Source organism: Mastigoproctus giganteus, chromosome 8 (genome assembly GCF_048544385.1).
Source record: "Mastigoproctus giganteus isolate SK-2022 chromosome 8, ASM4854438v1, whole genome shotgun sequence".
In the NCBI taxonomy this organism is placed as follows: Eukaryota; Metazoa; Arthropoda; class Arachnida; order Uropygi; family Thelyphonidae; genus Mastigoproctus; species Mastigoproctus giganteus.
Window position 1 is genome coordinate 122,391,733 of NC_143582.1, and position 21,850 is coordinate 122,413,582.

Consider the following 21,850-nt stretch of genomic DNA (forward strand, 5'->3'; position numbering starts at 1 on the left):
TTCAGAAGAAAAGTGCATGGGGAAGTATTTATAGAAAAGAAATGCAGCAGAAACAGAGCATCTATGAGACAGCGAGTGGAGAGACGCTGTAAGAGAGGAATCATTAATTAACCTAACTGGCCTCTTCTGAATGGAATCTAGACAGCCTGAGAGAGATTTTGGGGGCATCGCCCCAGATGTGGGAACAATATTCAGTGGTAGGGCGGATCAGCAATTTGTACAGAGTGATCAGCTGTCTGGAAGAAAAATAATGCAAAGAGCGAAAGAGAAAACCAAGTTTTTAGATGCAGAAGAAGCAATATTTGTAATGTGCTTGTGCCAAGAGAGATTAGAAGTCAGGGTAATCCCCAAGAGCTGTATCAACTTGCTTAGAAATCGGAGTGTCACCAAAGATAAGCATGGGAGCATAAGAATCCTTTTTGCAAGATATAAGACAAGAAAGAGTTTTAGAAGGATTGAAATCAACTAAGTTGTCTTTGCCCCACTGGAAAATTACCTGGAGATCGGCATTTAAGGAATTGGTAGCGGATATTCCAAAAATTGAAGCTGATTGAGCACGGCAAGGTTTCTCAAAATAGAAAGTGGAATGCAATGTGCTATCATCGGCAAAACTATGGATAGGATTTGCAGTCAATGGAAGGTCATTAATATACAAGAAGGAAAGAGTGGGGGGAAAGAACTGAACCTTGGGGGGATACCAGCATTAATGGAGAAGTTGGAAGACTGAGAGTCACCTACCATCACCCTCATTGAGCAATCAGAGAAAACTGGATAACCAATTACAAAAAACAGTTACAAACCATAAGATGGAAGCTTGTTTAGAAGACTTTATGCCAAACACGATCGGAAGTCTTTGAGATGTCAAGAGCAAATGCTTGTGTTTCACCTAAATTTTCCATCGAATTTGTCCATAAATGGGTAACATAAGCCAAAATATCACTAGTGGATTGACACTGATGGAATCCATACTGGTGATCATTGATCAGACGGAAGGTTTCTAGGTAGTTTAAGAATTGGTGGTTAATTGATTTCTCCATTACTTTAGAAAGAGTAGAAGTATTTGCAATGGGACAATAATTGGATGGGATTGACTTGTCACCCTTTTTAGGAACTGGCTGGATATGAGCAAATTTCCAAGCAGAAATTTGCAGAAAAAGGCGGCAAAGAAAAGGAATAAGTTCAGCAACACAGGTTTTGAGAACAAGTGGAAAAATACCATCGCAACTTCGAGCTTTCTTACCATCGAGATTTGTCAAAATCCTTCTGACATCCTTTTGAAAGAAGACCACAGGAGGCATCGAATGGAGTATGTTGGGAATGGTGGGTGATATTTTAACAAGATCATTAATACACGAGTTGGAAGAAAAATGGGATGCTATCAGGTCAGCTTTATCCTTAGCTGAAGTAACAACAGAACCATCTGGTTTTGACAGAGGTTGGAGCAGAGATGGGCAAAAGTTGCGGCCAAATGGCTTTGGCAAGAGACCAGAATGCTCGGCTACCATTAGGGCAAGAAGCAAGTTTTTTACTCTTAGCCTGTTCAAAATCTAGTTTGGACTGATTAATAATTGCTTTACAGTTGTTGCAAGCTTTGGTGTAGACAGAAAATTAAACTGAAGAATTGAAAACAAGCCAATTAAGATATGCAATATTCTTCTCTTGAACAGCCTTAGCACATTTATTGGAAAACCAAGGTTTAGATAAATGACGAGATTTTAGAGTGGAGTGTGGAATAAAGGATTCCATTCCTACAAGAATAATTTCCCTTACACGATCTGAGCAAACGTTGACATCAGAAGTTTTGAAACAGTAGTCCGACCAAGGAAAAGAAATCTCACAGTCAACCCATTTTGCATTCTTGTAGTGCCAAACAACACGACGCTGGGAATAGCCATGAGATAAAGACTCCATTGGAGAAGAGACAATCACCAAGTTGTGATTTGAGGTACCTAAAGGACTTCTAAGTGCACTTCAACTGTGCACTTAGAAGGGTTGTTTGTGAAAAAAAGATCAAGCGTGTTGGATGTATGGTTAGGATTGTCTGGCATTGTTGTAGGTAAATGAACAATCTGTGCAAGGTCATTAGAAATTGCAAAAGCCTCAGCATCTCGACCAGCTGGGTCGGAGTGGCTAGTAAACGGAAGCCAGGTGGAGTTGTGAACATTAAAATCACCACGGAAAATTACCTCACTGTTAGGAAAGTTGGACTGGAGAAAGTCAAAGAGCTCCAAGTGATTACTGGAGTTGGGGGAACGGAGAATTTGACACAGTGAATTAGAGAGATTTTAAGGCAGAGAAGATCGAAGACAGGAGATTCCAAATTACCCAGTCTCTGACAGGGAATATCGGAATGGACATACGCACAAGTAGTACCTTTTAGGCGAAAGGCACCATACAATGAATAATTTGGACAACTGAGATGAGCAGTAGTTGAATCAACCGATAACTGAGATTCTGTTCAGAAAAAGTACATGATGTTTGGCAGACTACAAGTGGAAATGGACATTGTTGAAATTAGAATTGAGACCATGTATATTTGTGAAATGAACTAGTAAGTGTTTGGGAGGTTTAGATCTCTTTGCAGATAAGCTTACTCTATTAGTTTGACAATTCATGGTGTATTCAATAGTACGAAAAAGCGGTGGGGGGGGGGGACATGCTGTATGAAATTTGTGAATAGGGCATACACATGATAAGAATATACCCAGATCCTTGACGTAACGTGGCCTCGACAATGTCCCCCCCCCCCCCCCCCCGCATACACACTGCTCGGACTACCTCCAGTCACTATCTGGCAAAGTAGAGGTAGTAAGTTTATACACTAGCTGATCCGGAAGCCTCCTAGAGAGTTACCAATAGGTTTGGTCCGATGTACTAACAAGCGGCCGGCCGGCAAACACCGTTTTCTAGCTGTACTCCTCAAAATGTAAGGAAGATTGGATCTCGCCATGATGTTCATCATAACCTCAAAAGTCATTAGTCATACTGCATTTTGGAAGAAATGGGGAAGGGTTGACTGGAACTTAACTCTGGAGACTGAACATAGGTTCCACCACTTGAAGCCTCCAATAAGCAGTGGCGGTATTGCATCGGTTGATGAGAGTCATCTACCACCTAGTATTGCCTGGTAACACAGAGGGGCTGCATTCCTCCATGTGGTGTGGGCACCACACCTCGACCTCTGCTCACGTTGGTTCGTACCTGGATGGTTACCCCACAGTGTGCTTGTGCATGGAGGTTATACCCAGGATTACTAACAGTCCCACCATTGTGAAGGTGAAAGCAGAAGATTTGGCTGTCAAAGATTGCCCAGACTTTGCCGAAATTGGGTCTACTTGACTTGAATGTCACCCAAATATCAGTTCCATCAGTGTTGCAGACTCCCAGGTAACACAGAGGGGCCAGTATAGCTTGTCTGACATGTCTGAGAGAATGTCTGTGAAATCCTCAAGGACAATTATGAGAAGTATCTGGAAGAGAATGCAAAGAAGAGCAGCGAAGACATCTCTACTTATATTAAGAGTAGAAGGAAGGGACTGAATCACATTCGGCCACTTCAGGTCAATGAGTAATGATGCTCAGGTTGCTTATAAATTGAATAGGAATTTTGAATCTATATCCAAAGGGGAAATTCTTTAGGGAATGGGTGCCAGAAGTTTATCAAAACTCTAATGGGGAGCTAAATGATTTGTGACAACTGAAAGGAAAGTGAAAGAGTAACTGTTGAAGCTAAACATAAAGAAGACACTTGGGGGTGGCTGGAATATATCCAATTACATTAGAAGATGCAGCAAAATAGTTAAGAAAATCCTTAATCCACAATTATTTGTGGATTAAGGGATTTGTGGATTAATTATTTGTGGATTGTGGATTTGTGGAAAATCCTTAATCCAATAAAAACTGGAATTTGGGGAGTACAACGTCTACAGAAAAGATAGACTGGATAGGAAGGGAAGAGGGGTTATGCTATTAGTTAAGAAATACATAAAATCCAAGGAAGTGAAGCCAGTGGACATCGCTGGACAGTGCAGTGTTGAGTCAGTTTGGTGTGACATAAGCATTGGGAGATCAAAATTGAGAGTAGGAGTGTGCTATAGGCCTAATGACTCTGATGAGTATAATAAGAAACTGTACAGGGAAATAGAGTGGGCCAGTAAATCAGAGAGTCTTATAATGGGAGATTTTAATTTCCCAGATATTGACTGGAATTTGTGGGCTGGTCACTCACACACTAGCAAGGCTTTTGTGGATTTATTGGATGATTGTTTTCTACATCAGCATGTTCGGGAGGCAACTAGAGGGAGGAATACTCTTGATTTGATTATCAGCAGTGATTCTTCATGCATTAAGAATCTGCAGATAAATGAACCACTAGGTGGCAGTGATCACAGTGTGCTGAAGTGGGATTTACTCAAAGAGGTAACGACCATTAGGGGTAAAGGGAAGGGTTATTGGTTTCGTAAAGGCGACTACGATGGACTGAGACAGTATTTAAATTCTATACAGTGGGACCAACTGATGATGTTACCAACAGTAAATGCAAAATGGAAAGCATTCAAAGAACTTATCTTGGAAGCTACTAGACTTTACATACCAACTAAGAAATATTGTTCACGGTTTAGGCCTAAATGGATGTCAGATGAACTGATGAGGCATATGGCAGAGAAGAAACATGCATGGGATACATACAAATTAACACATGACACAGAAGCCTATGATAGATACAAGTTGATCTGTAACCAAGTTACAAAGGAGGTTAGGCAGGCGAAGGCAGATTACGAAAAATCTTTGGCAAGGGATGCAAAGAAAAACAGCAAAGAGTTCTTTACTTATGTAAACTCTAGAAGGAAGGGGATGAATCAGATTGGTCCACTTGATATCGATGGGTCAACTGTTGATGATCCTGCTCAGGTAGCTAACAAACTAAATGAATATTTTGCATCGACATTCACACATGAGGAGTTATTTATCGAGGGGAATGCCAGAGGTGTATTCAACTCTAGCAGTAAGCTAGAGAATCTTGTAATAACTGAGAGTAAAGTGGAGGAGAAATTGTTGAAGATAAACACAAGAAAGGCACCTGGGGTGGATGGGATCTATCCAGTTATATTAAAGGAGGCAGCAAAGGAAGTAAGCAAACCCTTAGCCATAATTATGAGAGCTTCCTTGGACTCAGGGGAGGTACCCATAGACTGGAGATGTGCAAATGTGACCCCAATTCACAAAGGAGGATCAAAAGCTGACACAAGCAATTATAGACCTGTGAGTTTAACTTCTGTTCCAGGAAAATTAATGGAGGCACTAGTTAAAGAAGCACTGCAGGATCATTTAGACAAGACTTCAGTTATAGCTCGGACACAGCATGGTTTTGTTAAGGGGAAGTCTTGCCTGACCAATTTGATTGGATACTATGATGCAGTCACAAAGGAACTGGATGCAGGGAATAACTTTGATATTATATACTTGGATCTTAGAAAGGCTTTTGATACTGTTGCACATGGAAGACTGCTGCACAAATTGGAGCAGTGTAACACTGGAGGCAAATTGCTGCTGTGGGTAAAGGGGTGGCTGAGGGGGAGAAGACAGAGAGTGGTAATCAATGGACACTGCTCGTCGTGGACTAATGTTATTAGTGGAGTCCCTCAGGGCTCAGTGTTGGGTCCATTATTGTTTTCTGTATTCATAAATGATATTGATGATGGTATATCAAGCTTAATGTCCAAGTTTGCAGACGATACAAAGGTAGGCAGGGTTGTCAAGGACACTACTGACACTATGCTGCTGCACCAGGATCTGGAAAGGTTGAGCAGATGGGCTGAGAGGTGGCAAATGAAGTTTAACATTGACAAATGTAAAGTACTACACATGGGAAACAGCAACCCCAGAGCAACTTATCAACTCTGTGGTATTACACTGACAGTGGTAGAGAATGAAAGGGACCTGGGGGTGGTTGTGCAGGCAGATACGAAGTTCTCTGAGCAGTGCAGACGGGCTGCAAGAGTAGCTCATGGTGTGTTGTCAATGATATATAGGAATTTTTCTAGCAGGGATAAGGAGGTGATTATTCCCTTGTATAAGGCAATGGTCAGGCCACACCTAGAGTACTGTATACAGGCCTGGAGGCCTCATTTCAAGAAGGATGTAGAGCTACTGGAACGAGTACAGAGAAGGGCAACAAGATTAGTGAATGGAACAAAGGGGTGCTCTTACGAAGAAAGGCTTAAGATTTGCAAATTACAGTGTCTGGAGACTAGGCACCAGCGAGGTGATCTGATAGAGGTGTATAAAGCATTGAATGGTTTGAGCATGCTCAATGCTGATGGGATTCTTCCTCTCGCTAAGAATAATCACCTGAGAGGGCATAAATTCAAATTGAGGAAAGACAGATGTAGGATAGACGTGCAGAAATTTGCCTTTAGCCAGCGAGTGGTTGGTTGGTGGAACAGACTTCCATCCCTTGTCGTGGAAGTTGATAGCCTAAATAAGTTTAAGGCTCAGCTGGACAGGTATTTTGAACGAACAGAGGGGTGAAGTGGGAGTGGTTTTTTTTTTTTTTTTTTTTGGCTGATGCTGCATAAGCTTGCTTTCTTGCATCAAATGCCTCTACTAATGCTAAATGCTAATGCTAATGCTAATTATGACAGAATCCTTGGTTTCATAGGAGTTCCCTATTGACTGGAAACATGCCAACACCACCCCATTCCCAAGGGAGATGAAAACGTCACGAGTAATTACACAACTGTTAGCTTGATGATGTTCGCGGGAAAATAATGGAGTTAGTGGTTAAAGTAGTGCAGGATCATTTGACAGTAATTCAAATACTCTTGAGCTACAGCATAGGTTTGTTAAGGGGAGATCTTGTCTGACCAATAAGATGACAAATGAACTGGATGCAAAAAAAAAAATTTTGATATCATATATTTGAATTTCAGAAAGGCTTCTGATACTGTTGCACATAAAAGAATGCTGTACAAACTGGAGCAATGTTGCATCAAGGGCAAATTACTCTTAGGGATAAAGAGATGGTTATCAATGGTCACTGCTCTTTATGGACTAATATCATTAGTGGAGTCCCCAGAGTTGATTAAAGGCCAACCTTTGAATTTATTCCAATTGTGAGCCTCAACTGCCTGAGAGAGCAACTCGTTCCACAAAAACAACTTGCTGACTAAAAGAAAACTTCCTACTAGTTGAACCCCTGTAGCTTGAATATATGACCCATAGTTCTGGAATTAGTATAATGATCATATGGTGTAATGAAGCCTAAACCTTATGCTGCACCAGCCAAAAAAAAAAAAAAAAAAAAAAAGGAAAAAAAAAGTGTAAAATAATAATAATAAAAAAAAATTAAACAAAATAAATAAACAATACAATAAAAGGAAACAGACAACCTATGCATTTCCCTCCACCTCTAGGTAACTATCCTTTGAATTTCTCCAAACTCATATAGGTAATCATTGCAGTAATTTATAACTAGCTGGCTAAAATAAAACTTCCTGCAATCCAGTCTAAACATCTCTCCCAACCCGTAACTTGAAATTATGGCCCTTAGTTCTAAAATCATTTATAACCGTGAAAATGTCATTCTCATTCATTTTACTTTTGCCTCACAGAGCCTTAAATACCTCTATCAAATCTCCTCTAAGGTGCCTAGTTTCCAAGCTGTGTAACCCATATATTTGAAGTCTTTCCCCATATGGATGCCCTTCTGCCGATCTCATCAGGCGAGTTACCAGTCTTTGGACCCTTTCAAGAAGCTCGATGCCCTTTTTTTATAGGTGCAATCCAGCGATGCTCTCATAATTAGTCTCAATGATTCAATGCATTCACTTGCCACCTCCCTTAAAATTATAGGGTATATACCATCAATCCCAGGAGCCTCACTTGCCTATAGACTTGAAAGTTTTTTTCATTAAATAACCATGTGAAATTTCAATATCATTACTTAGATATTTTTCAACTTCACTCCTACTCCCATAATTTCTCACGGACATAACAGTTTTTCTTCTGTAAACATTGCTGTTGTAACTGTTGAGTTCATCCACATTTCTGTAAGTCCTATTACAGTATGTCAGCATTGACTGTCCTAACCAGCAGTTAGAATCACTCATTTTTATTGACGACACTTCTGACATTACTGTATAAATAATTACGACAGTTTCTTGTATAGTTAACTACCCTGACTCACCCCTTGAAGCTATTTATGCCGCTTCCCTGGCTTTAGCTACCTGCTCATTTGAAATATTTCTACCCTCAGAACATCTTGCTAATATGATCTGTTGCGGTAACAAACAAGAACTCTTGAGGTATATGCAAGCGGTACTTTTACCAATATTATCAGATAAACATGTATGTATATTACCCTTACCCCCCCCCCCCAAACTAGCAGTTTCCCTGAACCTTTAAGGTATTCTCAATGATACTGGCAAAAACTCTTGCACCACCTTTAAGTGTATCCCATATCTACAAAACAGACTGATTCCTCCTACCTACACGTGCGGGTCAAGCTGATAAAAATTTTCCTCAAAAGCCCTGCAGAGTCCTTCAAGTATTGAGTTAATCCACAAGGCTTTCAGCATATAATCCCTCCTATCATGCCTGTGCAGAATCGCAGACACATAAGGCACCTCTGTAGCCAGTTGGGCAGGAGCAGCAGTACGTAGCACACGCTTCTTGATTAGACCGGGGTTTGAGCCCGTGATCACCAAATATGGATGATGCGGAAAGGTCAGGAATGACCTCAGCATATCCCCTGAGCAATATGGCCTTAGTTGCGAATGCTTCTAAAAATCAAAATAACAACAACAGCAGCAGACACATAAGACATTTTGATCTAACTCGCAGCATTTCTTTAGCATAGTCCGATATTTGTTTAACAAATCATCAGATCATGTGTGTTTAATATCATTAATATCCACATGGATAATAATATTCTCTTTATCCCCCATTAGAACAAGACAATCTGTTGGTGACATCATTAATTGTTGTTCCCTGCAGATATACCCTGGTTCTAATTCACCTATCCTGTAACAAAAAATATTTCCCATTTCCCTGCCAATGGAGTCTCCTAACAGAACTAAATCTTTCTGAACCAGAGCAGTTTGGGTTATTCTGCTCTAGGACCCAAATCGGGAGTGCATCACTTGGTAGGTTACTAGTCTCGAGTGCCTGACAAGCTTCCAGTTACATTATTCTTTAGATCGGTACACTCCATACAATGGTGACTAAGAAAAGGATTGCCAGATAAGCTACGATTATCCACTGGATTGACCTTGGAATACATGCCACATTTTCTGCAAACGATGATTCATGACTCACCTGATAATTGGCTGTTTCTGTATGAGTCATGATACCTCTGACAAAGAGGTCAAGGTTAATCTTGTCACAACCATTGTTAAAATTAACTAAAAATCACAGAAAGTAACTTTTAAAAAAAAAATTATATTTATATTATTATAAAAATTAAATTTACAAACTATTACAGAAAAACACTAATATCAAAATAAACTTTACAATATAATAAATTATTTAAAAGCAATTATCTAACCTTCTTAATCCTAATCTAATCCTCTCTAATCACCATGCTTTCCCTAGTGAGAATTCCACTTAATTCATTTTACTAATCCCTCTCATAGTCTTATAAACCTCAACTATGGGCTTTCCTGGCTGCCTGTTTACAACTATGCAAATTTATCCCCAATCACAAAAGGAGATCAAAAGGCGACATGAGTAATTATAGCCTTCTTAGCTTAACTTTCATTCCAGGGAAAAAGAGTCACAATTAAAGGAAGTAATGAAGAACCATCTTGATAATGAATATTTTACTGCTTCAGTATGGATTTGTTAATAATGCTGTAACAAAGGAATAGAGTACAACAAATAATTTTGATATCATATGTGTGAATTTCAGAATAGATTTGATATAGTTGTGGCTTTAAGGGCAAGTTATTGCTATGGATAAAGGGATGGTTGAGTGGGATAAAACTGACAGTGATTATTAATAAATGCTGCTCTTCATGGACTAATGCTATTACTGGAGGTCCCCCAGGGTTTACTGCTGTACCCACTGCTGTTTTTTATATTTATTAATGACACCTGATGAAGGTAAAACATGCAGAAATTGGAAAATGAGACTGATGTTATGAGAAGAGCTGATGATACCATCTACTAGAAGTAAACATGAAATGAATGAGTTGTGTTTGTGTTGTGGAGAGAAAATGGAACAAAGAACAAACAAAGTTTTGTGTTCAACTGGGAAAAAGTGCCACAAAAACTTTCAAATGAAGAAACAAATATATAGAGGGAACTGTCTGTCTTGTGCACATGTGTTCAAGTGGCATAAACATTTCACCCGTGGAAGAGAATCACTGGATGACGAAGAACATCCAAGCCCAGCAAAAATGGTCCAAATGACAGAGCTGATCGAAGAGGTATAGTAAATCATTAGCAACGACCGATGTGCAATGCTCTGAATGATTTCGAAAAATCTGTGCATTAACAAGAAAAAAAATTCAACAAATAATAACTTAAGATTTTAAGAAAATGGAGGCTTGTGTGTGATTTAATCAACATTCGTTAACACACAGTCAATGACAGGAACGAGTTGAACACTGCAGAGAAGTCACTGAGGCAAACCCAACTATCCGAATTCAATCATCATGGTTTGTGCTTGATGGCCAAAGTGTTACTGCTGCCTACTATCTGGATGTTTTTTGCAGAGAACATGTTGTGAGCAGCCTCAGTATGGAGAATATGGCAGTTGGTTCCTATAGCATGACAAATTACCAAGACACAAGGTTCTCTATGTTTGGAAGTTGTTGTAAAGCAAAAAAAAAAAAAAAAAAAAAAAAAAAAAAATGTTATTGTCAGCCTCAGCATATTCACAAGACAGCCTGATGTGACTTTTTTTTTTTTTTTGATCCCAAAGCTCACGACACCACTAAAAGGGGCGCACTATAGCCTCAGATGCTGACGCACCATAAAAATCCTAATAACCAACCACTAAAAGGTCGTTATTTTGATGACTGATATACTGTTACTGATGTTTAACAGTATATCAGTCACGGTTTTCCAGCAGTTGTTCGATTCTCTTCATGATTGCTGCATGCAGTGTATGGATGAGAGAGTAAGTAAATTTGCATAAATCAAGTTAGATTTCTCATTCAGGGCATCATTATTTTTTTCTAGCATCAGTCTTCTTTTCCAAATTGCTGCATTGTGTATATTGGGCTTAATATCCAAGTTTCCAGATCAGATAAATTATAATCATTACAGGGTGTCCCAAAAGTCACTATCTATTTGGCTAAATAAGATGAATTCATAAAAATGTCCAAATGACATGATTACATGCATATTTTTCTATAAAATATAGGTATTTACATTCTTCTACCACTTTTCATTATTCATTAATTATTATTTTTTCTTTCAGGACTCTTATCATTCGTGATGAACATGCAAGAAAGTATTAATGAAGTAACATGTAGGATAAGAGGAATTCGTGACCTTCTGGTGAAGTTTAAGCAAACTGGAACTATGCATGATAACATAAAATCTGAACACTCAGGAAGACCTAGTGCAAACATTGAATCTGTGTGGCATTTCTTCAAGGAGGATCAAAAATTATTGGTTCGGGATGCATTGCGCAGATTGGGCATTCCAAAAACAACAGTTCATAGAATCTTATGTTCTAACCTGCATAAAAAGCCTTACCACATTCAAATTTTTCTCAACTTGCATGAGGATGCCCATCCATGAAGAGCAATGTATGGCAATCTTTGCAATTAAACTGAAAACGAAAATCTAATGGACAACATTTTGTTCAGAGATGGAGCGACCTTACATACCCGTGGCAAGGTCAATAGAAATAACTGTCACATCTGGTCACAGGAAAAACCAACCGAAGTCATCAAATGTGAAAGAGACTCACTGAAAGCAAATGTGTGGTTTGGTATGACTAAATCAAAAATCTACAGGCCCTTTTTCTTTGCAGAGGCTACAGTTACAGGAACGATTTACCTTGACATGCTCCAACAAATAGAAAAGCCCAATAAACTGGAAAATGCAATTTGTTTTTATTGTTTTATGACCTCCAGAAATGTGTTTTAGAAAAATATCATAAAGGCGTTCAAAATTGATTCTTATAACGGAACATATGATAACAATGAAAGTGTAGCGCAATTTTTCCTTGAACTCGAACTTCAACAGGATGGTATTTCCGGAACTGTAGTCTTTCAGCAGGAGGTACCACCATTCAATTATGCAAAAATTGTTCAAGGCTACCTCAAAAATTATTTTCCTAATCAGGGAATCAGGAGATATACCCATAGCCTATGTCCTCGGCCATGGTCTCCCGATTTAACACCATTAGATTTCTTTGCCTGGGGCCTCATTAATTTGAATGTTAACAGAAGAAGAATTAAAGATATACCAGATCTTAGAAACCGTATTATGGAGGCAATTTCAAAAATAATCCCCGAGATGCTTATGCGTTTCACAATAATGCAGCTGACCGGTTTGATATAAAGTTTTGAACTATGTACGTATGTAATGATTTTTTCAGTTAATTTTCTGTATTATATATACAAGTATATGCATAATATTGCCATTAAATTTCTTTGAAATTTGCCTTATTTAGCCTAATAGATAGTATTTGTGATAGTGACACCCTGTATAAGTAATTAATTTAATCTGTCTAAATCTGATATTATAAACAGGGAATTACACATATTATAAATGATAATATAAGGACTTCCTAACCAATAGAAAAAATAATAACAATGCATTTTTATTATATATATTGTTCAGCAAGATGCTACCAATTAAACAACTTAAACTTCTTTCAGAAAAGTCAACTTTTTAAATTCCTTAAAATGAAATTCTTTGTCTTTCTCTCACACACAATCCTTTCAAAAAACGTACCCAAACGAAGGGATGCAAAACCCATTGGCTTAACTTCCTCCTGAATAGTAATTATATCAGAAAAACCAGAGAAGCTATTTTCTGTATTTTCTTCATCTAAAGACTGCTTTACAACTTTTGTTTCTTCAGGCTCTTTTGGAGTAGGTGATACTGGCTTGCTAATTGGTTTCAATTTCGATTCATGGTCAGGTTCCTGATCAGATTCTGGGGGCTCCTGTTTTACTTTCTGCTGTAATTTTGTGTCGTCTTGAAGAAGCTAAAATAAAAGTTAAAATTGAATAATTGAGTTAAAAGTGCAACTACACCATCTATGCACCTATCTGAAATGAAATAAACATAAGTTTGTATAAAAGTCACCATTCTACTATATCTCATATTGTGAACTGTTAATAGAAGCTGCCCATCTCTTATACTTTGAATAATTAACACTTCCCACCTCAGAAGAATATTGTTACTCATTCTCAGTTGAGCACTACAACTGAGAGAGCAGTTTGAGATGACTGATCCCACATTAGTGGAGGAAGGGTAGATACCCAAAGCTGCGACTTATTTATGCAATGAAACCTCGATTGTGATCACTTCAAACTATTGAACAAATTAGTGAAATGAACCACATATCATGTCATCCATCATGAGTTAACATTTCACACATATAAAAATTACTTAATATAAATAAGCAAAAACAAAGAACTCCCTTTATTGTTTTGATTTTATATTTTTATCTTTATTTACTATTTTATACCTAAAAGAACATTCAGCTTTTGGTAGCAGAGTATAAATCGTATTGAAAAAGTTAACTGTTTAGTATGATTTCAAATTATTCAACAACTGCGCACTCTGATTAATAAATTTTCATATACAATGGACATGGATATGAAATTCCTGCATAAAAAGTTTTCCCCTGTACTAGGTTTGGTTTCTTAATTCCCAATTTCAACTCTGTATATTGTAATGCATTATTTTCCCACATAAAAAAGTATGAGATAAAACATGAAACGTGTATTATTATTATACTGATGTTTTTCCACTTAATACGTTTTTTAAATATAGAAATATTTAGTTCATAGTAAATCACTGAAGTAGATGAAATGGCATTGTTTTTGTTATATCTCATATTGTGAATGCCTTCACGTGTTGCCCTGATATGGCACTTCCTTAAATAAGCAACGCTTTGCCAGTTGAGAAGACTAATTACTTATTTAGTTACTTATTCTCAATAGATACCACAACCCAGCACTGTTTCAAGGCTTGCTGGCCTTGAAACAGTGCTGTCTTTACTACCTTACTTTTGCACACCACCTGGCATCTCTCATATTGTTAAGTTATACTTCGTAACTGGGTTGTCATTTATTGTATCACCAGGGTATCTGCCAAGAATGAGAAACATTAGCCTTTTCCACCGTTGAAGCATTCCTTATTTGAGGTAGTGCAATATCAGGAAAACTCGTGAAGGCATTCACAATGAGATATAACAAAAACAATGCTATTTCACCTACTTCGGTGATATATTACAAACTAAAATGATGCTATGCATTAACTTGTTATAGAAATTCTTTGTTTTTATATTAAAAAAAATATTAAACAATATAAACATTTTCACATGAGTATTTAAGAGCTCTACTTTCAAAGAGGGCAGGAAAGAATAGAAAAATTATTTTATTTGTCGACAACTGCCCTGCTGATACGAAAAACAATCTGCACTTAATGTTCACGTGGGGTTCTTCTCTGGGGATTCCATGTCAGTTGTGCAACAAATGGATCAAGGAGTGATCAATGTTTTAAACATGCATTTTCGTTAATACCTTGTACATAAATTGCTTACCCTTGAAAAACTGAAAAGTTTCCTTGTTAGATGCAATGCATTATTTTTAGCAGCATCATGGGATACAGTAAGCCCTAACCTTATAATTAATTCTTTTAAAAAGCCTGGGTTCTATAACGATATAGAAGAAAATGTTGATAATGCTGAAAGTGATGAAGAACAGGAAGGGATTCCTTTTGACGAATGGTATTCTGTACACACAAATCCTGTAATGATCTGTCCTCAATTTAAAATTATGCCCAGCTTTATGCATTGTCTGACCAAGAGGAAGAACGCAATCAGCATTTAGCTTAATCAATTCATTCAAAGCCTTAATACCTCACCTCAATCAGATCTCCTTGCAGGCTTCTGTTCCTTGATGTAGAAATTTGCAGAAATTAAACCTTCCTTGGTAAGAGTACCCTAAGTTCCCCTCACTTATCTCATTGCTTTTTTCTGCACCCATTCCATCAGATATACATCCTTCCTAAAATGAAGCTTCGTGACTGAATGCAGTTGTCAAGATGTGGCATAACAATTGCCTTATACCAGTGCTGTCCATATACACCCCGCGAATAATTTTTATACGGCCTGCTCGGAAAGTGAACTAAAACAGCATTTTTGAGTCATGCCACTACATATACTGGCATGCAAGCGTCAATCTGGCCTATCAAACATGTACATGTAGTCCAGTGCAGTCATACGTACGCTAACCAGTTATGTACGTATCAGTCTTTTCGTATTGTGAAATTCTACTATTTTGATATAACTTGTTCATTGTACTGAATTGTTATTAATTTGTATTGAAATAAAAAATCACCCTTAAAAATGTTCCAAAAGAGAAAGTCGATTTGGAGTGTTGTGTTTTTAATCAAAGGTGGACTGAAGAAAACACAATGAAAACGTATCAATCAAGAAATTTATCTGCTGTAAGTGCAAGTTATCAAGTTGTACATTTGATCGCTTTTGAAAGTAAACCGTTCAGGGATGACGAGTTTGTTAAAAGCTGTGGAAGAAATTTGTCCGGAGAAACGAATAATGATAAAAGACATTAGTTTGTCTCGACAAACAATTAAGTGAAGAGTAGAAGACATTGGAAAGAATTTGTTCGAACAACTTTTGGAAAACATAAAAAAATGAAATTTTTTAGTATGGCACTGGATGACAGTATTGATGTATTAGCATTAGCATTAGTAGAGGCATTTGATGCAAGAAAGCAAGCTTATGCAGCATCAGCCAAAAAAAAAAAAAAACCACTTCCATTTCACCCCTCCGTTCGTTCGAAATGCCTGTCCAGCTGAGCCTTAAATTTATTTAGGCTATCAACTTCCACGACAAGGGATGGAAGTCTGTTCCATCAACCAACCAACCACCCGCTGGCTAAAGGCAAATTTCCGCGCGTCTATGCTACATCTGTCTTTCCTCAATTTGAATTTATGCCCTCTAAGGTGATTATTCTGAGCGAGAGGAAGAAACCCATCAACATTGAGCATGCTCAAACCATTCAAGGCTTTATACACCTCTATCAGATCACCTCGCTGGTGCCTAGTCTCGAGACACTGTAATTTGCAAAACTTAAGCCTTTCTTCGTAAGAGCACCCATTTGTTCCATTCACTAATGTTGTTTCCCTTCTCTGTACTCGTTTCAGCATCTCTACATCCTTCTTGAAATGAGGCCTCCAGACCTGTATACAGTACTCTAGGTGTGGCCTGACCATTGCCTTATACAAGGGAATAATCATCTCCTTATCCCTGCTAGAAAAATTCCTATATATCATTGACAATACACCATGAGCTACTCTTGCTGCCCGTTTGCACTGTTCAGAGAACTTCATATCTGCCTGCACAACCACCCCCAGGTCCCTTTCATTCTCTACCACTGTCAGTGTAGTACCACAGAGTTGATACGTTGCTCTGGGGTTGCTGTTTCCCATGTGTAGTACTTTACATTTTTCAATGTTAAACTTCATTTGCCACCTCTCAGCCCATCTGCTCAACCTTTCCAGATCCTGGTGCAGCAGCATAGTGTCAGTAGTGTCCTTGACAACCCTGCCTACCTTTGTATCATCTGCAAACTTCGACATTAAGCTTGATATACCATCATCAATATCATTTATGAATACAGAAAACAATAATGGACCCAACACTGAGCCCTGAGGGACTCCACTAATAACATTAGTCCACGACGAGCAGTGTCCATTGATTACCACTCTCTGTCTTCTCCCCCCTCAGCCACCCCTTTATCCACAGCAGCAATTTGCCTCCAATGTCACACTGCTCCAATTTGTGCAGCAGTCTTCCATGTGCAACAGTATCAAAAGCCTTTCTAAGATCCAAGTATATAATATCAAATTTATTCCCTGCATCCAGTTCCTTTGTGACTGCATCATAGTATCCAATCAAACTGGTCAGGCAAGACTTCCAATTAACAAAACCATGCTGTGTCCGAGGTATAACTGAAGTCTTGTCTAAATGATCCTGCAGTGCTTCTTTAACTAGTGCCTCCATTAATTTTCCTGGAACAGAAGTTAAACTCACAGGTCTATAATTACTTGTGTCGGCCTTTGATCCTCCTTTGTGAATTGGGGTCACATTTGCACATCTCCAGTCTGTGGGTACCTCCCCTGAGTCCAAGGAAGCTCTCCTCTGCTGCCTCCTTTAATATAACTGGATAGATCCCATCCACCCCGGGTGCCTTTCTTGTGTTTATCTTCAACAATTTCTCCTCCACTTTACTCTCAGTTATTACAAGATTCTCTAGCTTACTGCTAGAGTTGAATACACCTCTGGCTTTCCCCTCGCTAAATAACTCCTCATGTGTGAATGTCGATGCAAAATATTCATTTAGTTTGTTAGCTACCTGAGCAGGATCATCAACAGTTGACCCATCGATATGAAGTGGACCAATCTGATTCATCCCCTTCCTTCTAGAGTTTACATAAGTAAAGAACTCTTTGCTGTTTTTCTTTGCATCCCTTGCCAAAGATTTCTCGTAATCTGCCTTCGCCTGCTTAACCTCCTTTGTAACTTGGTTACAGATCAACTTGTATCTATCATAGGCTTCTGTGTCATGTGTTAATTTGTATGTATCCCATGCATGTTTCTTCTCTGCCATCCATTTAGGCCTAAACCTTGAACAATATTTCTTAGTTGGTATGTAAAGCCTAGTAGCTTCCAAGATAAGTTCTTTGAATGCTTCCCATTTTGCATTTGCTGTTGGTAACATCATCAGTTGGTCCCACTGTATAGAATTTAAATACTGTCTCAGTCCATCGTAGTCGCCTTTACGAAAGCAATAACCCTTCCCTTTACCCCTTATAGTAGTTACTTCTTTGAGTAAATCCCACTTCAGCACACTGTGATCACTGCCACCTAGTGGTTCATTTATCTGCAGATTCTTAATGCATGAAGAATCACTGCTGATAATCAAATCAAGAGTATTCCTCCCTCTAGTTGCCTCCCGAACATGCTGATGTTTTCTACATCTATGTATATGACATAACTCAACTATATAAACTATGTTTACATAGTTTACATAGTTGATAGAAAACTATGTAAAGTTTTCTATGTAAAGAGCTATGTCATTTACATAGAAAACTATGTAAATGATATAGCTCAACTCCTTATCTTCATATGTGGAATTAATGATAATTTTGTACCAGTTGAAGATTTAGCTTATCTGCAGAGTATACATGGAACAACTACAGGTGAAAATCGTTTTGAAAATTTTTGCCAATGTATTGAAAAGTTAGGATTAAATATTAAAACCATGGTAGGAGTCGCAACTGAAGGTGCAAAAATATGGTTGGTAAAACCATTGGGCACATGAGTTGAATAACCAAGAAAACGATAGATATCGGAGATGAACCTGAAGATTGGAATTCACTGCTTTGTGCATCAAGAAGCTCTGTATGGGAAGGTATGAGGGGTTTCCAAAAAGTAAGGTAACAGATTTTCTATCTTGAAGATGTTTAATTATATGAAGTTGAAATTACACACCAAGAAATAAGTGAACATGCACTACCTCTCCACAGAGTCTCCAGTTTTATTGATGCATTTGGCCCAACGATGGATCAGTTTATCAATACCAGTACTAAAGGAGTCCTTGCCCACATGCAGTAACCAATATCGCACCGCCTGATGAAGTTCCTCATTCGTGGTGAAATGCTTCCTGGTTGTTTGAGTCGAATGTTGGCTTTCAGTTTTTTCAACATTGCACAGTAAAGCTGTGCATTGATTTTGTTCCTTACTTCGGCAAGAAATCTACCAACAGTACCCCTTGGCAATCCCAGAACACTAGGCCATGACTTTTCGGACACTGGGAACAGTTTGAATTTTTTGCACAAAGGAGATTGTGGATGTTTCCAGGTCGCGGAGTCTTGTTTTCTCTGCAGTGTAAAATGATGAATCCAGGTTTCGTCTGCTGTGACTATGCGAGAAAGAAAATTCTCTCCGTTGCTGTATCGCAATAGGTTCTCCAGACATCCCCACGCGTTTTGCTTTGTCCTCTGATAATTGTCGGGGCAATGAGTGGCAGCACGCCTTTCGAAAGCCAAGGACATTGTGAACAGTCGACTTACTCACGTTCACTATTTGTACAATTTCACTCGCCTGTTTTCAAGAACGATGCCCTTAAAGTGCGAAATGTTATCTTCTGTCTTGCACGATGAAGGCCTGCCCACCCGATGTCGATCTTCAATGTCATCACCTTTAATCATATAGATTTAATCTTCTTTCAGATTTAATCATATAAAGGTGATTTTAAAACCATCAAACAAAAATGATAAATATTTACAAAAGTATACTGCAGCAGAATTTGGCAAATAACTTGTCATGCAATTAGATTCCAAAGTTCATTTGGAACAGTTTATTGTCCATGCTTGAAAGCTTTTTAGAGTTGAGATATTGTGTGCAGAAAGCTTTAACTGATTTAGATTCAAGTATTTATTTTTACGAGGATGAATTTAACTTATTATCTGCCGCTATATCTACAGTAATGCCTATAAAGTTAGCAGTAGATGCGCTATACCGAAAAGAAGCAAATATTTTAACTGCAGACGCGAACATAAAATTTATGATGGAATTCTTGGCAATCAAAATTCTGAAATAGCTAGAGATTTGGATACAGTTTGGTTTGGATTGGTTTTTAATGGCGCATTGGCAGCTAAGGCCATAATGTGCCAAGTCAAATTTAAAATGCTACTAAACATTTTGGTAGCCAAGGCTACCATGTCAAGCAATTAATTATTATGTTAAAAAGGACAAAGTAAAAGCATAAAAAGTATAAAAACTTAGATCCTTGTATAAAAATTAATAGATTGTAAAAAGTTAAAAATGTCGGACATATTGTCTCTGTCACCTATTATCTGACTGAGTGTAAATGGCTCAGTCAAATTATTAAAAGCAGTAAAACACAAGCGTCGTGCTTCTATAAAAACAGGACATTCTATTAAAATATGTTGGACGGTTAAAATAACATTACACATCTCGCACATAGGTGGGTCATCTGCCCTCAGCAAGTAGGAATGGGTTAGATGACTATGACCTATGCGGAGCCGAGCAAGAACAACTTCCTCTCTTCGGACCCTGCGTAGACTGGACTGCCATTGCATAATTACAGGCTTAATGTGATGTCGTTTATTTGTGGTCTGCCCGTGCCAAGAATCTTGCCATTGGGGAAGTAATTTAGAACATATTATTTGCATGTAGTCTGTATAGGGGACTGACAGGCAATGACTATCCAGGAAAATGGCTGATTTGGCAGCGGCATCAGCCGATTCATTTCCCCGAGATCCCAATGTGGTTTGGGATCCAGCAAAAGCGAATATCGAATTCTAATTTCATGAGAGAAAAAAGAATCTGCCGGATCCTGGACAGGATCGGGTGAGGGTTAAAACTCACCGATACCAGAGCCTGTAACACGCTCGATGAATCGCAATAAATCATATACCTGTGGTAGTCACAATTTTTAATGTGATCTAGGGCTGTTTGTATTGCATGCAACTCTGCAGTATAAATGCTAGTTTCTTGTGGGATCTTATAGGATGTTTTGTGAGGGAACACAACAGCAGATCCCACATAACATTCTAACTTTGAGCCATCTGTATAGACTGGCAGAAAGTCAGAATACTGCTGTCTATGTGATGCAAAGAGTTGCTGGTAGACAGATGGCGGTGTAGTAGCCTTCTCCCAGATCTTAAGGGAGAAGTCGCAAGTTGGAAGATAAGCATGCCAGGGTGGAAAGAATTGCCTTGGTGACTGGGCAACGTTGTCTACCGTCAAGTTTAGCTCATTCAGCAGCCCTTGAATGCGAATACCAAAAGGTTTGTTGGCAGTCCGACGGGTGTTGTAGAGGTTTTCTCAGCGCGGCTCAAAAACAGATGGCCACATGGGATGATCGGGCAGGGATTTTAATTTGAAGGCGTACTGTAAGGACAACTGCTTACGTCGAAGAGACAGAGATGGTTCATTTGCTTCAATGTAAAGGCTTTGGACAGGAGATGTGCGAAATGCTCCAGTGGCTGTCCGGATGGCTTGATGGTGGATTGGATCTAACCACCGAAGTGCACTATCTCTAGCAGAACCGTAAACCTGAGACCCATAGTCGAGTTTGGAATGGACAAGTGCTCGGTAAAGACGAAGAAGGGTAGAACGATCTGCGCTCCATTAAGTTGACGAAAGGGCACGAAAGATGTTAATCCCTTTGACACAACTTGTCCTCAGCTGACGAATATGTTGTAAAAATGTCAGCTTTTTGTCGAAAATAAGTCCAAGGAATTTGAATTCTGCTACAACTGGGATGTTAGTTTTCCCAAGCCTTAATTTTGGGTCAGGATGTAAATTACGTTTGCGACAGAAGTGTACACAGTCTTCTGTGATGAAAATCTGAACCCATTAGCCAAAGACCAAGCTGTAAGATGATCAATAGTTTTCTGCAGTTGCCTTTCAATGACTCTCATATTGCATGAATGACAAAATATAGCAAAATCATCTACATAGAGGGCATTGTTAGCATTAGCATTAGCATTAGTAGAGGCATTTGATGCAAGAAAGCAAGCTTATGCAGCATCAGCCAAAAAAAAAAAAAAAAAGTAACAAATAAATAAAAATAACCACTTCCACTTCACCCCT

General features: G+C 38.5%; 1 protein-coding gene across 3 annotated transcripts in view; it reads right to left on the reverse strand.

Moving 5' to 3' along the window:
- The window catches only part of LOC150081794 (RNA-binding protein 25), a 769,112-nt gene that overhangs the window by 44,841 nt on the left and 702,421 nt on the right, over positions 1-21,850 (reverse strand). For all 3 annotated transcript variants that reach the window (XM_090378892.1, XM_090378890.1, XM_090378891.1), the window contains one exon: positions 12,919-13,174. In XM_090378892.1, coding sequence (XP_090235018.1) covers positions 12,919-13,174 — 256 coding nt within the window. The remainder of the gene's footprint in view (positions 1-12,918; positions 13,175-21,850) is intronic.